Here is a 21,997-nt window from a genome sequence, read left to right on the forward strand (position 1 = left end):
ATAGGATAACATTTGTATAATATAAAGAACTGTCCAAAGCTCTGAAAGACAGTGGTGACACAGGTCATATTTGTCGTATGTTTGTACCAAGAACTGAGCATGATCTTGCTTAGTGCCTCCATGAACTGTCAGACCTGCAGTATGACTACTAGGTAGACTAGTAGCAGCATTGAGAAATTAAAAATGTTTAAGTACTCAGAATTTGAAGGGAGGGTAGTGAAAACTGGTTATTGTTTCACTTCTGCCTCAGTGACCTCTAAACACATAAGGAGGGCAGACTGTGTTTGGTGTTTCTGCTAAGGAGAGAATGCTGCATGTGAAGCATGAAAGAAATGTAGTCTGATACTGCTTCACTGACTGTAAACACCTTTCCTCTTCATGGCTGCTCTGCACAGCCCAGCCCTTAGGCTCAGTTTACCTCCTCCTCAGCCCTCCTGTGGCCAAAGTGGCCACAGGATCTGCATAGGGTTGCATATGGGGCAGCCGAAGGAGATGGGAGCCAGCAGCCACAGTGGCAACCTGTCCCAGCTATCGGTGCAGCAAGCATCTTCCCGCATGGTTCCTGGGTACGGGTGCTGTGAGACTCAGTGCTTATCCTCTGTCATCCATCCTGTCACTGCTGAGGGACACCCCGGCTCCTTCTGCACAAGTGCCGCTTGCTATGAAGAGAGCCTGGCTCAGACAGGACTGTGCTTCTTCCATTGCAATGACAGCAAAGCATCACCCACCATATACAATTTCCCATGAGAAGGACCATCCCACGGGTGTCCCTCTAAAGCATTTATTTCCTGAACAGATGTGGATTCAGCTTGACCACAGGTCAAAGAAGAAATCAACTCCTACTGTGCTTGTCCTTTGAAATGAAAGGCAGGTGATATCCATAGGTAAGAAAGGGAATATGTTTTTTTCTAACTATGCATTTTCACTAGAGGGATATGCTCAGCAAGGTGAGTGGTTCAGCATGGGGGTAAGGGTGGATAATTTCTTCATTTATTTCTGTGGGCTTACTGCGGGGTCTGCAGCTTGCCAAAGGACTATGCAGAAACATAGTGTTTCTATATGTCGTTTTTCCAGCAAAGGACAAAACCATTGAGTTCATGTGGGCTACATTGAGGCAGAAAGAAGGTCACTTCAGTGCAGGATTATTAAACTTGTCCTAATTTACTCCTTTGAACAGCATTTTGACCTACATGTCCATAAAAGGTTTCCTGATGCTTTATGTGTGTACGCGTGCCTGACATAAATAAAAGACACACTAAAAAACTGAAGATACTGAAAAGCAATCCCATAAAATATTTTTACAGCAAACAGCTGCATGTCTGGTCTCTTTAGATTTATGTTAAATTCTGACAATTATCTTCAAATTTCTCAGTGCAAGAATCTTGTTCTTTCGAGATTCTATTCTGTAAAACTTCTCTTTTAAGTCCAAGCATGAACATGCTGCTGTCTTTTCTCTTTCCCCCCAAATATCTGCATCAGGCAGATTACATTAATTCATCAAGACAGCTACAGTCACTGCCTTTTAAACTTGTGCTATGTATTACATTCTCTTCCTAGACTCTCGTTTTAAATAAAACTTTATCTACTTGGAGACCACGAAAGGAACAATTTGCTGCAAAAGGACATGCTCTGGGATCAAACAGGGCAGTCTGTGGAAGGGCTACAGCTCCACATCTGAGTTTCGATTCACCTTCATCCTCTATCATTTGTGGTTTTCTGGGTCTAGCAGTAATCTGAGCAACTTGTTCTGACAGATTTAGTGTGTTTCATACGGTAATTGGAATCTCACTACTTTAATGTCTTCATTCAAACAGTTTCCCTGATCATGGCGCTGAAAGGGATGTCTTAATGCTATACATAGCTTTATGTGAATAAAGGAGGTTTATGTGATTATGGTAGTAGTTTGTAAAATCTAGGAGAAGGAGAAAAAGAGTAATTTGGAATTCATTTATTCATAACAGCAAAAGTTAATATTCTTCTTGCCTACAAAAGGGTTTTGTACATTAACCATTTGTCCTGGATTTCTATTTCTCTGCAGAACTAGTTTGAATTGCTTCAGTATTACAGTTGCTCTAACTTCTTTTTTTGTCCTTTTTAGTCTCTTCAAAATACTGTTTTTCCTTAAATAAATAGTCCTGATTCCATAAAGATGGTATTAAACCTGTCTTCCACCTTTCCTGAAGTATTGGAACAGAATGCTTAATTCTGGTCTCTGTTTTGCAGCTAAGCATTTTACTCATACAGAATAAATTGCCTTCCTACAACTGAAGATTAAAGATTTAAGCAATTTAGCTTATTCTTTCATAATTTTAAAATTTCTTGTTAATGGTGCATTTGTTTCTGGAACAGGGGCCTAGTGTGTGTGCACGTCTTTTTTATATATGTTATCTATATTGTTTTATTGTCTCACTGATTTTTACTTTTTTTTTCTGATGATTCTCCTCTTCACCTCCTGTCTTATCTAAGATTTTTCAGACTTCCCTAAATGTAATTTTAAACCGAGTTCATAAAAGCCTAGCTACAGTTTCAAATACTTAATTCGTTACCTGGGACCAAATTGTGTACTCCCTTGGCCTGACTTTGTCAAAAGCCTTGTAGTTGAAAGCAGAAAAAAACCTGGCATGTAGCCATGAGAGGATTGAAGAGCAGAGACTATAGGCACAGTGATTCAGATTAATCTCAGTATTAACTTCAGTGAAGCAATATATCTGGAACATACTAAAACAGTTTTGCTGTGTGATCTGTCAGTTACGTGTTATCATTCTAGAGAGCAGATCTTTAAAGCCTTGTCCTCCAGGTTAAATGAATTCAGAGATAGCAAACTGACAAATAGCAGGAGATGCTTTTCCTTAGAGGTGTCTGTGGGGAGAATTTGCAGCAACATTAGGCCCAATGCCTGTCATTATTTTATGGGGGAGCTGAAAATACAGGGAAAAATACTGTGGGTGACAAGAGGAACAGAGATCTGCTAGAGAGATACAAGTACAGAGAAGGCAGGAAATTTCAGAAGAACAGCCATCTGGCCATCTGCCTTTTTCTTAATAAGTTGTGTTGGCTAATAGGAACCCCTGACCATACCTCTCTGTGTGTGCATGCACTTAGACAAGGATAGAAATGACATAGTTCTCTTTCTTGTTAAACTTTGGTGACCCCTGGTGAGCTTTTTGCATGCTCACTCGACCTGTGAGGAGCATAGCTAGAGAGAGGGCTTTGCCCTTTGGGTGAGATGGGGGCTGGATGAGACAACCCATTAGGGCCATACAGATCCACAGGTGAATGGCCCTTATTCCCTGGCAGTATCTGCAATTTTGGAATTAATGAAGAATTATGGTTAGTCCAACAGGGGCACCGAAGGTCACTCAGAAGTGTAGGAGCAGGGACCCTGCAGCAGTATCTACAACGTTCTCCTTCTGGGGTGGGTAGAGGTTGGCCAAGCTTATTCCACTGCAGTGGGCTTGCTGCAACCAACAGCAAGACTAAAAGTACTGCCTGTATGTCTGAGATAAGGCATATTTATACACAGTTCCACATTCCTAAGCACAGCATAAGGAAAATAAATCAATCAATCAATGAATGTACATTAATTTAATCTTACACAGGGCACAAGGATGAAACGCCTTTTTTAATAGTGCGCTGTCACAGTGCCCCTAAAAACATGCTACAACTGCCTGGGTGCAAGCTGAGCTTTAGTGCTCATCTGAATGTCTCAGGGCCAATATCCAGCTACTTTAAGTTTGCTGGCTTATGAGTGGAAGACTGTGTTTCTCAAAGTTTTTTCATGGGTGATGCATACTGTGTCTCTCCCCCTTCCCACCCCATCCTGCCTTTTGGAGTTACGGATTTCCTGGTGACCCCCAAAGGCATGCAGACACATCCTCTAGCAAGAACACGCGCATGCTGGCAGCAGATCAGCTCCTTGAGCGAGGAGCAAGGACTGCTTGCATTTAGTGGTTATAGAAATAAACACATGGAGTGCATGTACCAGTATGGATAACATTACAGTGCTTGTGTTAGCTGAAGAGGATGCAGTATTTGATTTTTGTCCCATAGTGGGCTGGAGGTCCAGTGACAGCCCTGAGGCGTTTAGACCACCATGTGTACGGTTTACAGAGGGTGCTGAGATCGCAACTGGCCAGCAAACCACAGAACGCTGGGTTGAGTGCCCACTGACCTCTGTAACAGCGGGGAAGACGCCAGGCACCGTCACCACCACTGCAGTCTCTCAGGTGAACTGGATTCACACCTCCCAGGGAGGAAGGGAAGGGTCCTGGAGGCTCCCAGCAATGCCACCTGGAGGTGCTCCGCTAGCCCCTTTGTGCTCACAGCACATGGACTCCCTGATACAAGACTGCCTGATTATTTACTCTAGAGAGGTGCAAACCCTCAGAAGATTTATATCAAATGGCAGCTTGCAAATAACATTGAGACCCAGAGCCCCTGGGTGAAGCACAGAGCTGTAGCAGAGGCTAAAGGGTTTGAAGGTGTCTCACAAGCAGCAGGAATCAGCTGCTTGAGCTGTCTTGGACTGATATACAATTCAAGTGATAGCTCATGTTCTCAGAGATCCCTGATACCTGATTGCAGTGGTCTAAATTGATCAATAGTGCAAAATTTACTAGTGTCAGGAGGACAACCTAATTCAGGGAGCAATTCACCGGATGAAGTGTGATGGGGAAGTATGGGGACAACTCCTTGGTCACTACTTGCATGAAGGTCTGTGAGATTTAGGTGCTTAACTGTGGTCTGGAAGAAAAATCTGTTCATTATCAAATAGCAGACAAAATATAAATCAGCTACTGCAACTTGTATTTCAGAAAGGTTCAGAAGATTTGGATGCCTTGTTCTTTTACATTCAGCAGTCATTAATTCACCTTTACCCCTCCTTTTCCTTACCTTGGGACCCACCTGTCCCTGTTCAGACCTGCAACACCTTTCAGGCATTTCATGTCAACACTTGTGAGGTCATCAAGGTTAACACCTGCGGGTTGTGCCCCTTGCTCTCCTGGAGACAAGGTGTGTGAGACACCAGTGAGTGTCCAGCAGCTGCAGACGGTTCTCTGCTCCCTCCCTTCTAACTTCTTTTCTCCACAGCAGCAAGATGTCAGAGGTAGAAAACACTTTCCGCAAGTTTGCGGCATACGGTGACACAGCTGCCAGTGGCAACAGCATGACAGGGAAGAACTTCTCCAAGATGTGCAGAGTGTCGGGTGATGGATGGGAAAGCAGTGACCAGCACTGACATTGACATCGTATTCAACAAAGTCAAGTGAGTGTTGCAGGGAGGCACGGTGGGCAGCACAGTCAGCTGGGAGGAGGGAACCGCAGGAGGCAGGCAGGCTCTTGTGTGAGGAGCAGCCTCTGGGCAGCCTCATCCCACTGCCACCCAGTGGCAAGGTAACTTTCTTCTTTTTCTCTCTTTGCCATAGGGCCAAGGGTGCTCGCACCATCACCTTTGCTGAGTTCCAGCAGGCCATGAAGGAGCTCTGTGTGAAGCACTTCAAGAACAAATCACCAGAGCAAGCGCTGCAGGCTGTGTATGGCCTCATTGAGGGGAAGGAGCCCAGCCACATGGGCACCACGGTGAGCACGAGTTTCATCACTCACTACGCACCTTTAGCTGTCACGGGGTGTTTGTTCCTGCTGCTGGCACATGCGTTGTCCTCACAAGTAGGGAAGAGCTTGTTTGTGACTTGTTTCTTAACACTGGCTGCATCTTGCTGGCCTCCTTTCTTGCAGAAAGCCACTAAGGCTGGCGGCGTAGAGAGGCTGACAGACACGAGCAAATACACTGGGACCCACAAAGAGCGTTTTGATGAGAGTGGCAAAGGAAAGGGTCTTGCTGGCCAAGAGGATCTGACAGACAACAGCAGCTGTGTTGCAGCCTACAAGGGGGCTGGAACCTATGACAAGACACACTAGGACTGGAACTACTTAAGGAAATAAGGACTTTCCCTCTATAACATGGGAGAAGAAACAAATAAATATCTCATACAAGCAGTCTTCTGTGCCTGTGCACCCCAAATCTGGCAGGGTGAGAATGCATGGGGTGAGCACTGGATGAGTGCTGGATAGTGTAGGCTCCCTGTCTGACCACGCTTTGATCACTATGTGGTGGGCTTAAATCCAAGCACAAGCTAGCCTATGGACAAGCTAGTCTACTGCCATTGCATTGCTTTGCATTTCCAATCAAGTGAACATTAGGTTAGTCTCTGAGTAGTCATTATTTAACCCTCCCAATATGTGATACTTTCTGCTGTGTTTTTTGGTTTGGGGAGCAGTGTGTGCATGCTGTTGTAGAGCTACACTGGGTCACTTTTGAGTTGACTGCTTCTTGTGGCAGACAGCACATCAGTGGTACCTGACCACACGCTGAAGAGCGCTCTTTCAGGGCATAGAATTCAACATGTACCTTACTGTGGAGAGGGAAGGGGGACCACTGACATCAGTTTCTGCTTTCCCTTTTGCCTAGTTTAAATCCTCTCACCTGTTTCTAGCATTTGGCATGCTCACTCATTACTGTTCACCCCACTTTAGAATGCAGGCAGCTGGGGAAGAGTTTGTGAGCCTGAAGAAAGCAACTGAAAAGCTGTGGTGCAGGTGATCAGAAAGGAGAGAAGGACTTTGTGGAGCATAGCAGGCCTCTGTACTTAAGAGAATGGCTTGCAAGCTCTGCCTGCACTCTCATCCTTTCCTCAAATCCTCTTTCTTTTTCTGGTGGCTGCCTTTGCCACCTAGCCCCATCACTGTGATTGGTTAAGAGATCTCTTGTGCTCTAGACCTAAAATCATAGTTGTACTTGTTCTTTCCCCGTGGCCTTTCAGCAGGCTGGTAGGATTAGCATGTCCCCTGTCTCTGCGGCTAGATCTGTGTGTGTGTGGCCAGTTTTGAGGTGTTCAGTGTGGGCACACATCTAGGACCCACTGCTGAGCAGTGAGGGGCTCCTTGGGCGTGTGACTGGCTTTCAGTCCACTGGAGCTATCTTCCCTGCTGAGCAACTTCAGACTCCTGGATTAGCATAATGGAGCTTTTAGGAATAACTGAAACAGCACCTTTGGGACAGTTTTGCCTGACATTATGGAGAATTATCTAGCTGTACTATTCCAGTCCTACAAGCCCTCATCATGGGCCATGATGTTTGTTAAGGCACAACACTTGCTCAGAGCGCATTGCTCTTTGCCCCATAGCACTAATGAATGTCGTCCTTCCTCACCTAACGAACCAGTTAGGTGGATCTAGGAATTAACAAACCCCACTCACTCATGCACTTTCTCTTACATTGCCCTTATGCACCAATGACCTTTTAGGCTACTTTATGATCCATTGTGTCCCTAGGTAACTTGTGTGCAAAGTGGTTTGGTGACTCTGGGCTATATGGCAAAAAGTTCTGTAGAAAAGGGCGCAGGTGCATTGGGCATAATTGGCAGGGTCTTGGTAGCTGGGGGCTGCAGGGGTGACCTGAGAGGAGATCACAGACCACCCTATACTGGCCCACAGCCTGAGCAGGGCTGGAACAAAGAGATGCCACCAGTGAGTGCTAGAGCAAAGAAACCCCTTAGCACAGGCAGGCAGACGGGAGACCTTGAAGGAGGTATGACTCTAAAGAGACTGTGGCTGGTGGAGAAGGGCAGACCAGTGCAGTGAGAAACAATAACTGGAAACAGAAGAGGAACCGCAGCGGCTGACCTCAGTCTCCTGTGCTGTCCATGGCCCTGAGGCACTGAGAGGATAGAAGGCCGGGAAGGGGCAGCAGAGGTGTCTGGGAGGAAGCTGATGTACTTCCCCTCAGTGCTTGTTTAATTGCTTGTCTATATTTGTTAATATCAGAATGGATGATTTAAAGTTTCTATTAGTATGAAATTCAAACTCAAGACTGCTCTTTTGCTCAATACAGTAGGAATGGGATATGGTAAAATAGAAATAAAAGCATTGGAACATATGTAAAATGAAAAAATAGGCCTTATACTTGCTTTTTGAGTTTTGGTACAACTAAGATCTTTAAAACATACTCTAAAGACTGCTGCTCTCAGCAGTGCTGTATTGGTACATCATGTTCTGTGCAACAGTTTAAGGAAAGTACCGGAAAATGGAGAGTAACAGAATGATGCACAAAAAAGAAAAGCTAATGCACTCAATAAAATAATGACAGAACATTCTCAGATAGTTCTTCTTCTTGTAACATAGCATTCCTTATTTCAATACAGTCAGTAGGTAATTGCAACAAACATTAATACTTTAGAGCTATGACTGCTGTTCCCGAAGCTTTCTCTCATTAGCTCTGAAGTGGATCTACTCATCCTGTTGCTCTCAAGATGTGCCTGCAAAAACACTGCTGAGAGGTTGCGGGACTGGATAATGTTGTCCTGGGCTCGAATGAAGTTTTTCAACTCTTTCCTATGCTTTGATGTGTAAGTCATAGGTCACAGTCCCCCTGGTCTTCCAAGATGAAGGGCCGATTGATTTCTTCCCCACAACATAATACTATGTGAGGAACAATGCTAGTGCATGTTACAGTGTAACAAAAAACATGGGTTTGAGGGTCTCCCAGTATTTTTGATCCACCCCTAAATGCTTATAAATACATGATGTGTAGTTATCAGCAAGGTCCTGCTGACTCTTGGTGGCCAAGCAGAAAGATGTACCAGATTGATGGGCCCAGCAGTGTACTAGCACCAAATAATGCAGTTTTCAAGCGAAAGATGTAGGCACCAGCAGCCTCACAGTTGTATCAGTGTTTGGGTTTGGTGTGGCATCCGATGTCTGACTCCTTCTAGCTGCACTTCAAACACCTTGAGACCTTTTCATATGGGGAAAAGGCAGACAATGATTGCCTTCAATAACCAAGCAAACCTTGAGTATTTATTTGCTCAGGCTCCAACTTCCTTGCAATTAAATGGCCCAAGCAATAGTCCGCATGCAGTTCTACAGACACACACAGGGATGCGCTGTTGGGCTTTTTTTTTTTTTATTTTTTTTTAATGTAATTTTAAAAGAGCATATATGGCTGGCACGGAAAACACTGTAACACTATGGGAGCTTTAGTAACAAACTGAGAGCTTTGTATTTGTGCTTGTGTAGTGTGAGTTCTGGTTTGCATTAACTCGGGTACAATGTGACACTGGAGGGTGTATATCTGAGACATGATTCAATCTGTACTTCATCCTGCGATCTAACTTGTGCAGTACTCCAGCACCAGCAAGAATCACTACTTGTCCTTTCTATTCCTTATAAGTAGAAATCACAAAAGATGAGGAATGCCATGTTCACTCCCTACAGCAGCAACAGAGTGAACGGGTCAAAAGGAAGTCATGGTTGACTGAGGAGTTTAAAAATAGTACCTGACTACTCTATGCCCCTGGGGAAGCAGTAACACCACTGAACAGAGGATTTTAAAATGGCCAGAGACATGATGTATCAATTAGAGTCAACAGCACATTTACAAACAAAAAGAATAAAAAATGCAGTTAATGTCCTAGTGCACTGGGAGCATTCAAAAATAAATGTCTGTGTCATTTTATATTTGCTCTATTTAAGAGGCCACATTACCTAGAAACCCAGCCATGCTGGGAGAAAGAGGTTAGAAGCCTTCCTTTTGGAGGTGGCTGAACTTCACTGGGCATTGCTTCTCTGCACTGTCCCATGAGCATCAGAGACAGTGTGAGGGCTCTGGGAGAGGGCTGGCTGCTGGTGCTCCTCCACTTATCTGCATAGCAGTCAGGAGGACGAGGCCCTTGGAAGCTGCAAGGAGATAAATGTAGCTGCACACATGTAAGTGGCCCAGTTTGGGGGGTTTACTGGCAACAGTGGGAATCTTGCTGAAGTAAAACTACATTCATTATCTAGGTGCTTATACCCAGCTACTGCTAAATTGTCAGTACTGCGGATGAATAGGGAAGCATTGGCATTTACAACGTTCTGAAGTACAGGGGAAAAAATACCGCAAGTCCAGTTCACTTTGGCAAACTCAGTGAACTTGTTTTCTTGTTTCTCTGGGGTGTCTCCTAATACATTCCTACGCTCCACTTTCCCTCCACCCAACAGCTACATCCTTCAAAGCAGTTTCCTTGCTATCTTCTAGAAACACATCTCAAGACCAATTAGCAATTCTTTGCCAGCTCGTCATTGCTCCACTGTACTGGAGGCACAACATCACACACCAGTCAAATAAAAATCATTTGGTAACACTGGTGAAATCTGCACACAAATTAGAAGAAGATCTGAAGATACAACTGCTGTAGCTGTGCAGTAGGAGCTGCAGCAGTAGGGCAGGCTGTTACCGAACACAGGTAGGAAAGAATATGACAAGAAACTACACACACATGTATGCATGTATGTGTGCGTAATGCTTTTAAAGCACTCTTCAGACTGCACAAGAGAGATACAGAAGTCCTCTGCTACCTCCTCTGCTGCTCAAGCGTGCAGTTGGTCTTGCACGTCAGTCAACTCTTGCTGTTGCTGAAACCAGCGTAATTTCACTTTAACAAAGCAGGAAGAAAAAAAGAACAGACTGTTATCAGTGGACCCACTGGCTAGTAGAAATGCAGCAGGACAGACAAGTGAGCATCCTTGTGCTGCAGTGTGGTGTGATGATGGCTCATGGCATTTTCCATGGTATTGAACCTTTTTTTTGCAAAGTTGCTTCTTTTTGCTGTTGCTGTTGCAGGTTGTATCCCTAACATGATGGCACAGGGAGCTTACTGACCTGCTGCCACATGAGGTGTTTCAAGGTGGCATTGGGCATCCTCCATAAGCACTTTGCTACAGTTAAGCAAGGCCTGGACCTAACAGCCTCTCACCGTGACAGTTTAAAGCATTTGCAATGGTACAAAGATGTGGAGAACTAATGATCTGTCCACATTTATACTGGACTGGTCAGTCAAGTGCTATTTACAGTTGAAGTTACGAATTGTAATGGACGGCAGTGTAAGGCTTTCCCCAGCTGGTTCGTTTCCCCTGCTGCTCTGGCTATTGAGAAATGTGCACATCTCCACTGCCTCAGGGAAGCAGTGGTTACACTTGGGGCAGAGTTAATTATATGCTAAGGAACCCAGTGGGTATTCACCTCAGTTAATGCATATATGACAGAAAAGGAAAAATACCCATTTGGAGATTGATGCACAGTGCTAACCTGGCTTCAGTAAGCTTTGTGTAGCTGGAAGACTACATTGCTCTGACTGTTTCATGGGAATCCATGTTGTACTACAAGCCTGAAGGAAGACATGTATGCCATAGGCTTGTCTTTTTTTTTTCCAGCAGTGTTCATCAATCTAGCAGGAGACAATTTCTCTCCCTACAAACTGTCTTTCTGATAGTCGCTGCATCCTCACCCTCATTCCTTCCCTCCTTTCCAGCTGCGAACCTTCACAGGTTACCTGAGTGCCCAGTAAAGGTGTTTGCACTTGAGCCCCCAGCCACATGTAATCAGGGCAGAAGGCATTCACAGTGGAGTCTTGCCCATCAGCCCTACAAACCACCCCCTGCTACCATCGATCCCATGAGCCGCCCCTGTGGAGAGAGACAGGGTATAATGCAGTTGTGCCACTGTGTTGTGTAGCACTGTTTTGTGTAGCACCATGATGTGTAGCGCTGCGACACACTGCTGTGTAGTGGTGATACTGGCTCTTGAAGTGGCTCTTTGCCACTGAGTCTGGGATTGCTTGAAGTGTGGTATTGTTCTTCACTGTCAAGAATCAGATGCTGGTTTTTGCTTTTTTTTTTTCCTTTCTTCTTCTTTTGCATGAATGATGGGCTTTCTGTCCTCACTAAACTCAGAGCTGGTAATTACAATTGCTGGCTTAACGTTTCCCTGCCTTATTCATTCAAGATGCCACCCTTACTCTTATCTATGCACGTGTGGCACATACTCTATCTTTCTGTCTACAATCCCCCACTGCTGGTGTCACTTAAAAGATGACAGGACACAGTTCCAGAAGTCTTTACTAATCATCCACAGCTAGCCATTCACAATATAAATCACTGAAGATTTTTCTCCCATGGAATTTAGCTTCACAGCAAGCAGCAAAGACAAACAAGTTCCTCTGCCTCACAGGCACAGCAGCAGCAGGGAGGAAGAGACGGGGAGTGTAGAAATGCTTCAACAAGTGCACTGGTCTGACAGCGTCCAAGGATTGCCACCTCCCAGCAAGGCTAGGCCATGCAGCTGCTGCAGCACTGGGGCTGCTCTCAGATGTGCCCTTATTGGAACTGCAATCCTGACCGTGACAGTTTCATGTGTGAAAATCATGGGTATTTTTTATTGCCCGATTAGAATTCCCCTTATTGTGCAGTGTTTGAAGCAGGCAGAGATTGCGCTGTGGTTTTTAACAAGTTTGGGTGGGTGTTCATAGGAAACCATGCCTGACCCTTCGATAGTTCGAATGAAGTCCATGATTCTGTAGCTTTAAGCCCTAACCAAAGCTGTAATTACACAGTTTTCCTTCACTGAAAAACCTGTTTAACATGTTCTCACCCACTCCTTCTCTGAGTTACTCACACCAGCCTCCCTTCCTCCATGCTGCAGTTTGCTACCCTTTAAATCTGCTGTGACAATTACTTTGTGGGGCTACACTGTCAAACGGCATTTCTGATACAAGTCAATCTAAAAATAAAGACAACTAAATCCAGACAGCCAAAAGACAAATGGAAGTCTTGCAAGTGGGAAGGTGTAACAATCACGCCAGATTTGCTATGCAGGAAAACAACTGCAGCAGTAGTGTCAGTCACTAACTGATCGCCCTCAAATGTAAGTACCTGCTTCAGGAGTTGTCTACCTTTCAGACTTTGTTGTTTATTATTCAGATTCACATTCAGTCCCATCCAGCCTTTGCTCTTCTGAGGACTTGAGCTTGCAGGCAAAAGCTAGAACATTAAGACCTCTCTATTGGTGTCTTGGACTACCTAGAAATGTTGCCTGCACCTTTGAGGGGGGGTTCATGTGATATAATGTGACTTAAATCATGCACAGCTGATCTTGTTACTCCTGATATCTCTAACCCTTCAGATCCAGCACAGTATGTATGCACAGGATTTCTGCATCATTCCTGACAACTCTAACCCGTCAGATCTAGCATAGTATTGCTGTATTGTAGCAGTATCTTGAAGGGCTTAGGTGTAGTAACAACATGCGTATTTTGGGAGATCTTCCTGCTAAGTCAAGTCCTGAATAGCTCTGAAAGCTGCCCAGGCTTCAGTGGGCTTATCTGTCATGTCAGGTACTTTCAGTGTCAGGTACTTTCAGATAGTCTTCCACAGCTATCACAGTAATTCAGTAAATACTCAGCAGAGCAACAGCATTTATAGAAAGTACTTAAATATTAAAGGATACTTGTTAAAACAACATGTTTTGAAAACAGTCTTTAATTTGTATTTTGAAACCTAATCTATTTATTTCATAATACTTTATATTCTCATTGTAAACTTTTATTACATAAAGAGTGAAGTTAAAAATAATCAAGTAAGAACAGAAAGTGACAGTCTCTCGGAAGAGAGGGGAAGAAATATTCCTCCAAATTTCCTGTACCAGATACCATTTTCTAAGAGAGAGATTATCTCAGGGAAATTGAGTACTGTCACTCATTGGATAGTAGAGATTTGTGCAATTTTTTTATAACTAATATCCCCATGGATTTATTAATTGCACAGGTACTGCTAACAATTTTGCTGCAACAGGATTAAAGCAACAAACCACCTACATATAACTATGGCTAACTTCTACACAAGCTGTTCTTGTAAATAAATGTTTCTTAAAAACAAAACAAAAAATAGATCATATTCAAAATAAGTCACATTTTGTCACATTTGAAACATGGTCTATTGCACTCAGTATCTTCCAGTAGCATGTGGTTTCTGAAGTGTCCTGCATTGGACACCTGAGATTAAACTAACAAAAATCACCAGGTATTTTTTAAAAAATAGACCATAAACTTGCAAAAAGTTGCTGTAATTCCTATATTTCTTATAGTCTTTCCTTAAGAAATTTATTTCACACCTTCTCACTGTAATTGCCCATAGTTTCTTTGCTAGAGAAAAACTATCACTGCATCTCTAAGAACGCCCTGTTCACACAACAGTTAAACACCTATGTTATAACCAGCCATATGCATATATATAGTTAACTTGAAATCTTATTCTTTATATACATTTAAAATCTCCATGTCTAGTAGATGCAATGCATGTAGACTCCTGAGATATATGTGAATATCGGTAACGTAGCTGCTTGTGAGGAATAAGTGATAGAAATTTTGATTATTTATAATACCTAAAATGAGATTTGACAAAGACAGAATAAGGGTAAAAATGGAATCAGAAGTTCATTACATTATCGTTATTACCATTGCTATACTTGCACATTAATGGAGATGCACGGTGAAGTACAAAAGAGCGATTAGACAAATACCTTTTCCTGAGATGTTCACAGGGATTGCTAACAGGACAAATACCAACATTCAGGAGTGGACAAAAGTAAACTTGACGTCCATATTCCTGTTTCAAAAATATCCGAGCTGGGGGTAAAATTTAGCTTTAGAGAAGATATGGTGTGGTGAATTCTCACGTACGCTTTTCAAGAAAGGTTTCAAAAAGATAGAAATAATTGCTGCTCAAAACACAACACAAGGAGTTTTGGGATTCTCAAAGAGATACATGGAGAAGGTACCTCTAAAGAAGACTGAAACAGCACAGAGAAAGAAAGGTGCTGCTCTGTCACAGCTGTCGTTTCAGGAACGCAGTGATGGTGTTCATGTTAAAACCCAGAACCATTGTCTTAGGTCTGACAATTTTTGCTGAAAGATGAGAGTAAGCACCTGAGTTCCCAGGTTTCCTGAGGAAAAAAATTACTCCCTGAGGGACAGCTGGGCTTCCACATGAGATGAGGAACAAAAGAAGTTGGTCACATTTAAAGGAGAAGATGATGTTAGAAATTCACATCTCCCAATTCCCCTCTGTTTACATTACCACTGAGAAGAATACAAGTTGTAGGCTTGGGGCTAAAATCAAACATGTTGTCAGTCAAAGCGACTGACACACTTTTACAGTGAATTTCCTTCACAGTGAAAAATGTTTATGCTATTCTTCCTTGGGGAGGGTGAAGGCTGGAACCACTCTTTTATGCCTTTGATGGCTAAGAATATTAAAGACAAGAATCTAAATTCTAATCCGCAATCAAACACATGACAGGAAGAGGGCTGAAAGACATTAAATAGGTTTTACATGACTGCATAATGTAATGTCGATAAAGCTGTAAATAAAATGAAATGGAATGTAGCAAAAATACATCTTCTCTGATGTCCTTGCTGCTTCTTTGGCACCTCTCCACTTTTAACACTATTTCAGGGCTGGATATTGTGTAGAAGGCACGAAAAAGCAACCCTACAGATACAGGGTTTAGCTCTGAGCTTTCCAGGGTGAAAGTGGCAGGACAAAAAATCAAAGTCACTTGGTTTTGGGAACTGCTTCTCAGAGGCTGCTGGCTGGAGGCAAGGAAACTGCTGTTCTTTGTGTCGTTAGTGGGAAATGTCATAATAGTAGTTACGTAATCTCAGCTCGACTGCAACAAATCCTGGTCGGTCATCAACACTGTGGAAAGATGACAAGTGTCACTGCGCAGGAAGCAGAAAGCTCTGAAAGTGCGTGGTCCTTGTAACACTCGGGCCTTTACCTCAGTGATAGCTAATTTAAAGCTGCTCACTGTATTTGAAGGCTACCAACATGAATGCCAAGTGGCAAATATCACTACAGAGCATCCAGTCAGTGGATTTAATATCATGCCTGTTACTTAGTGGTTGGTGAAGGTACTGTGAGAAAGAAATGGTAAATCAGCTCCATTTCATTTTCTACTTAATTTCCTCCAGCAAGAATCTACAGAAAAAAAAACATTTACAGTACAATATCTGCCTTATAATGGGTACTACAGTCATACAGAGTGGCTTACCACCACTGAGAGCAGCCTACACATACACTATATGGATATACCAACTATGTGTACCGTCATTCCTCTATATCTGCAATTCTTTGTTGATTTGGGAGAACATAATTGAACTGGCAACAAGCCCTTACAATAATACATTACACATTGAAACAGTTACACTGCCTGACTTTAGTCTTCCTTTTTCTTTTTTTTTTTCTTTCCAATATTAAAGATATGTGAATACAAATAAAAAAGCAGCACGCTTTATGATATGCTTATTCATCACAACAAAACCCCAAGACTTTACACTCTAGAATTGTTACGGCATTTTAATCAAACCAAAAGGCAGAAATTATTTAATGGCTCCACAGTCTTTCCAGAATACTAGGCATAATAAAACTAACAAAGCACCAGGATACCTAAAAGTGAAGTACCACAGCTCCTCATAAAGAATCCAGAGACCTTTGCTAGGCACATACATTCTCCAGAGGGTGAACTGGGAGAATAAGTGACATTACAGTAAACTTTGGATACTTTATGGAGACCTTCCTACAGCTAAAGGTCAACAAAATAGTTTAAAATGAAAGATCTTAAAACATTTTTAGTAGATTTTTGCAATACACTTATTTAAGAACAGGTCAGGTAGGCTTTCTTTTCTTTCTTGTCTGTATTTCATAATTCTAACTTCTGAATTGTTATTGATCAGAAAAATGTGTTTGACATACTATGTGTGATCTGAAAAGATGTGCTGCCTCTTACTAAAAGGAAGTCAATGGGATCCAATTTTGAATATATTCAGAAATCGGAGAAGAGAAAAATAGGTCAAAACAATTAATTATTAAGGAAAAGAATGAATAATTTGGCAATATGACTTTGAAATTTCAGCAAAGTCTTGGAAATTAAAATGAAACAAAATACAATCCAAAATGAAACAAAAATATTTGCTTAATTGCAGACTTTCTTTTCAAAATACTTGTTTTTTTTATGACACCCTGTATTTTGTATATAACTATTACAGCAAAACCAGCTGTGCAAAATCAGCTTCTCTTAGTGCACTCAGTAACTCGAACAATTTTCACTTGAAAGTGCAACTGATTCCTTAGTTTGGAGGTTGGTTGCAAGCTACACACCAGCTGAAACAACATATTTTGAAATACCTTTCCCCATTCCTCCCCTCCATCCTGGCTATTAAGTAAGTAGACCAAAATATGCTTCTATTAAAAGAGAGAGCATCGCATCATACTCACTTGTATGTCCAACACAATTTCATTAGATCATAGACTTCTGTTGGACAGACTTCTGGACGTTCCATTCGTTCTCCTCTTTCAATCATCTGTGCAACTTCACCACCTTTCATTCCCTGGAATCAGGGTGACCAGAACAGTCATTCAACTTGCAAATGACTGCAGCACACATGCTAGTATAAAACAATCAGAGGCCTGGAGCTGGTTTTAGGGCTATCCTTTGCAACTCATTTGTTGCAACAGATGGGGTGCTAAGGCCATCCTTGGCCCGTAATATAAACCTTTTTATGTAGGAGAAGGGATTGGTTCAAATTTGCTCTGCATTTTTAGAGAAAAAAAAAATGCTAGATAGAACTACTCACCTTATATGGTTTTTGCCCGTAAGAGAAAGCTTCCCACATTAAAACCCCAAAGCTCCACACATCACTTTTGCTAGAGAATTTGTAGAAATTCATGCATTCTGGAGCATACCACTTGACTGGCCATTTTCCATGACTTTGTGCCTAAAATACGTCATAAAAGAAAGGAAAAAAAGCAGGCTAGAGACAGTAGAAAGTAGTAAACAACATCAGAATTCATATGCACACATTCGTACCCTAGCATTTCTGATACAGTTTGCATTAGAAAGAATGGGTAGCAGCTTCTTTAAAATTGTTACAAATTTGCTCCTAAATATTCTACTTTCAAAATAATGCACCAAAATGAAATCTATGGTAAATACAAGCTTAGATAAATAACTTGGAGTCATGTTTATAGTGGCATTTAATTTAAAGGTTCTCTTTAAAAGTAAGATTTTTCATCTAGGGTCTCCACAGAGGGTAGAAGATACACAATCAGCTACACAGAGTGTCATTACTTGAAGTTGATGCCCCATTTCAGAGCAGACTGATCACCTTATGGCAGACTTCAGTTTGATTAAATTATGTCATAACACTGTGTTATGATAATGCAAGCATTAAGCTATCCCAGCACAGAGCTAGATCTAGTGAAAGAACTCCACTGCACTTTGTGGAGCTGTAAAGGGAATGGGCTTTTGATACTGATTCTCAAACCTCTGACAGGCAGCTCCGGCTAGGCTACTGGCAGTGATTTCAGATGTTACTGCCTTTTCTGACAGCAGATACTATTCCCACAAGGTCATCAGAAGGGAGTATGTGCCTGCTCCTCCTCTGCAGGGTTTCAGAGTCTAGCTTACCAGTTTTATATAGCTGATGAAAGGGAATGTGCAGAACAAAGAAATTGAACTACGAGAGCAATATATCAGAAAAAAAGAGATGCAGACATGATTAGCGCCTTTGTCTCCCACAGATGTTTGCACCTTATTACATGTCAGTTATTTAAGACCCTTTAGCTTCACACAGATCCAGTGAATTTAAAACCAAGCTAAACATATTCTGCTTAGAGCAAATGACTATGTACCAGTGATGTTCTTTCAAAAACCTCCCTGAATTCAGTTATTAGTCGATAGTACAGTGTGCTAGCCTAAACTGTTCTTACACATGGTCAAAATCATGTGCCCAAAAGTTTATATCTGCAACAAATACATTCTCCCCCTTTTATATACGGAGGCATCTCATTTCTACCATAAATTTCAACCTTTTACTGACAAGTTTACACAAAGTAAATAGAAGAAGTAAGCAAATAAAAGAAGGGACAGGCTTTTTTCTCCATACACATCTCCTAATGTTGATCACATATTTTGAAAATTGCTGACATGCTGCCAAGCTATAAAATAATGGATGATACATATTATTTCTAATTTTCAACTTTTAAAAACAACTGCAACTTTATTGAGCTATGCTACTATACAGCTTTCACGTGTTGTGCAAACCTTACCTTATAATAATTTTCATCAGCACTAAGAGCTTTAGAAAGCCCAAAATCACTAATTTTGGCATAATGTTGGGTGACTAATAGCACATTCCTTGCAGCCAGATCCCTATGAACAAAGTTACTCTCCTCCAGGTATTTCATCCCCATGGAAACCTGATGTACCAGCTCTGTTATATTCTTCTCCGTGACATGTCTGAAAATCATAATTGAATTTTAAGAGGTCAGGAGTTCATTTTCATGACTTTTCATGGAGTTCAAATATAAATCTTTACTATAAACTTCCCCACATCATATAGAAACCTGATTCACTTATACTTAGGTAAGCTTTAATTAAAACAGGCAGCAGAAGAATATTCTGACCAAGATGATGTGTGATCCTATCAATAAATGAGGACATGTGAAAATTCTTTCATTTATTTAAAATTCACTGTTTTACCTGAAATATCTGACAGCTAGAAAACAAGTACAAAATAATCATGTGCCAGTAAAGAGTAACTAAATCATTAATTATTACATTAACAACATGTGAATTTAAAATTGCCCTTAAAGGAAAACCAAATCAAACCAAAAGAAACTGTATTTTTTTTACCCTTTGGATAAATCCTATGAAGTAGAATGAAACTTACATACCTATTTTTTTGCAAAAATTTGTTCAATGGCCCAAGTTCAGCCATTTCCATCACTAACATCCATGCCTCAGCTTCACATATACCTATCATTCGGACAATATATGGGTTATCCAGTTGCTGCATTACATTTGCTTCTCTCAGTAATTCATCCTTTATGGCTGGATCATTACTCTCATTCTTAAGAATTTTTACAGCCACTGGCTTGGCACCCCTATGAAAAAGAATCCAATTCTGTGATTAGTTGCTGAAAAATCTGTGTGCAAATGCACACAATCTTCATCTGATGCATATGTGCACACTGTACAAACTGTGACAAAAGACAGAATTGACATTCAGAAGGGAAAAAAAAAACAACTGTAACAGAAATGTCTATCAAAAGGTCAGAAGGCAGCTAAACAAAAGGAAGAGTTGAAAGAATCTGAGAAATTTATAAATAGTCATAAAAATGTCTTAGTAAGCCTGAAAACAAACGTAGTGGACAATATCTTCTTGCTCATTATGGCAAGAATGCCATAAAGCTTTTCTGGCAAGAAAAGCTATAAAGGTCTTTCTAAGCACTGAAGTATTTTTGGGGTGAGACTAAAACATGCAGCACTGAAAGGCACCAAGGCAGTGCACTGAAATCCTGAGAAACTAGACCTATCCCTGCAACCTGCAGCTCATAAATAAAAGCTAAATAAAAGAATGACTGATGTGGTTGACAGAAATAAGATTAGCAAACACACAAGCTGGGACCAGAGCCCTTCAAACCCCCCAGATGCACTGGAAAAAGAAGAGTCCTTCCTGGCACTGAAAACCTTAGTTAAAGATATGCTTGCAGCTTCAAGTGCTGAAATTGTATACATAATCAGCCCATGCACTTAAACAACATATGGATAACATCTTACTATGAAAATGCATTAATAGTAATGTGCTCCCAATTTTCCCAGTATAAACAGTGTCTGTTCCACTGCAAAAACATGATAAAGAGGGCATAACATGTTCTGTCTTCCTGAAAATCAATGTTCCAGCTTCATGAAATAGGTATTCATCATAATTATTTTAGGTGAAAATCTCTGTGCTACATACAGGTAAGCTATCCATGTCACTCTATACCATTTCTCAAAGAGCAGTTGTGCAGATGTGACATACTGAGTAGTAGCACAACTGCCCATACAAACTATGGAGGAAGGCAGTGGACTTCCCATCCTACTATCCCTAACAGGAGAGAAAATTGTCTCAAAGGGCACTTCCTCACTTCACAGACAAAAATAATGGCTGGGAGGTGGCTAGGCTGTAGGCAGAGGTGTCTGCAAACAAGAGAGAGGGGGATTTGACTAGATCTCCACAGGTCCCTTCGAACCCTAGCAATTCTGTGACTCTGTGAAAATGAGTGTATGAGTGCATGTACAAAGAGAAACTGGTGAATGCTATTTAAAATTATTCAGGTGCAATCTGTCACCCCAAATGAAATGCACAGATTATTGCTGCTCTGAAAAACTAAAGGCTAGAGCTCTTACATATTAGACTCCATGAAAGCAGAAGAGAACACTTACTTTTTCATCTTATAGAACCCTTTCTTTACAGTACCAAAGTTGCCTGAGCCAAGTTCTCCTTCCTCCAAGGTTAACAATTTTCTGTCAAGAGTGACATTTTTTGGTTTCATTTCATCTGGATCAGCATATGGACTTTCATAAACCTCAGTATCCATGGGTAAGGCATCTCTCTGATCACCTGCAGGTCAATCAATGAAAAAATCAGACATTATTTAAGACATTTTTGCTGCCACGGCTTTTATATATTCACCCGTTCTATGTTCAGGATCATCAGTGTGTTTGACTTAGGAGGGCATTATGAAGAAACCACTGGCAGTCCAGCTACAGGCACTTCAGAAAACCCCAAAAGAGAGCAACCTCCACCTGGTGACATGCTCTAACTACTGAGCATTTGCATAATGTGAAACTAGGAGGTTCCTTAATGGAAGGAGGGTTAAAGGCTGGCCCTTCTCCTTAGTATTTCCTGTTAGTTACCTCAGACAATTCTTCACTCAGAATGCTGCCTTATATGTAGCTCATTTTTAGCACAATCATTAATTACATTTTACAGAAAGTCTGAGCACTAGCTTTGCACTGTGGATGCAACAGGGCACAATTCCTTTTATGAAGTGGAAGATGCAGCTTTTAGAGTCAAAGAAGTAATAATCTTTCATGACAACATAGAAAAAAGATTTCTGCTAAATTACTTTTATTACTGATGGTGACGTGGCAATTTCAGCTTCACAGCTTGAGCTATGATAGTGGCTGTACCAATACACAACACGGTGTGACACAAATGCAAGAAAAATGAAATATGGTTAATGGGAGATCTTTGGCATAATGTAGGAAATTGCATTAATGACATAAATTGCCTAC

At 41.6% G+C, this 21,997-nt stretch overlaps 2 protein-coding genes across 2 annotated transcripts in view; one reads left to right on the forward strand and one right to left on the reverse strand.

Moving 5' to 3' along the window:
• Positions 1-5,021: 5,021 nt before the first annotated feature.
• On the forward strand, positions 5,022-5,998 carry LOC134159170 (tubulin polymerization-promoting protein family member 2-like). Its single transcript, XM_062609863.1, is given in 4 exon segments — positions 5,022-5,196; positions 5,198-5,266; positions 5,427-5,580; positions 5,737-5,998. Coding segments are annotated over 4 exon segments (504 nt in total). The 5' UTR covers positions 5,022-5,098; the 3' UTR covers positions 5,920-5,998.
• Positions 5,999-13,337: 7,339 nt separating this feature from the next.
• Positions 13,338-21,997, reverse strand: part of SYK (spleen associated tyrosine kinase) — a 52,306-nt gene continuing 43,646 nt past the window's right edge. The window contains exons 9-14 of the mRNA XM_062609824.1: positions 21,143-21,320; positions 19,609-19,818; positions 18,982-19,171; positions 17,508-17,648; positions 17,149-17,261; positions 13,338-15,570 (exon numbers count right to left, since the gene is read on the reverse strand). Coding sequence (XP_062465808.1) covers positions 15,498-15,570; positions 17,149-17,261; positions 17,508-17,648; positions 18,982-19,171; positions 19,609-19,818; positions 21,143-21,320 — 905 coding nt within the window. The 3' untranslated portion in view covers positions 13,338-15,497. The remainder of the gene's footprint in view (positions 15,571-17,148; positions 17,262-17,507; positions 17,649-18,981; positions 19,172-19,608; positions 19,819-21,142; positions 21,321-21,997) is intronic.

This window comes from Pezoporus occidentalis, unplaced genomic scaffold (genome assembly GCF_034315485.1).
Source record: "Pezoporus occidentalis ecotype Australia unplaced genomic scaffold, CSIRO_AGI_Poc_V1 ctg141, whole genome shotgun sequence".
NCBI lineage: Eukaryota > Metazoa > Chordata > Aves > Psittaciformes > Psittacidae > Pezoporus > Pezoporus occidentalis.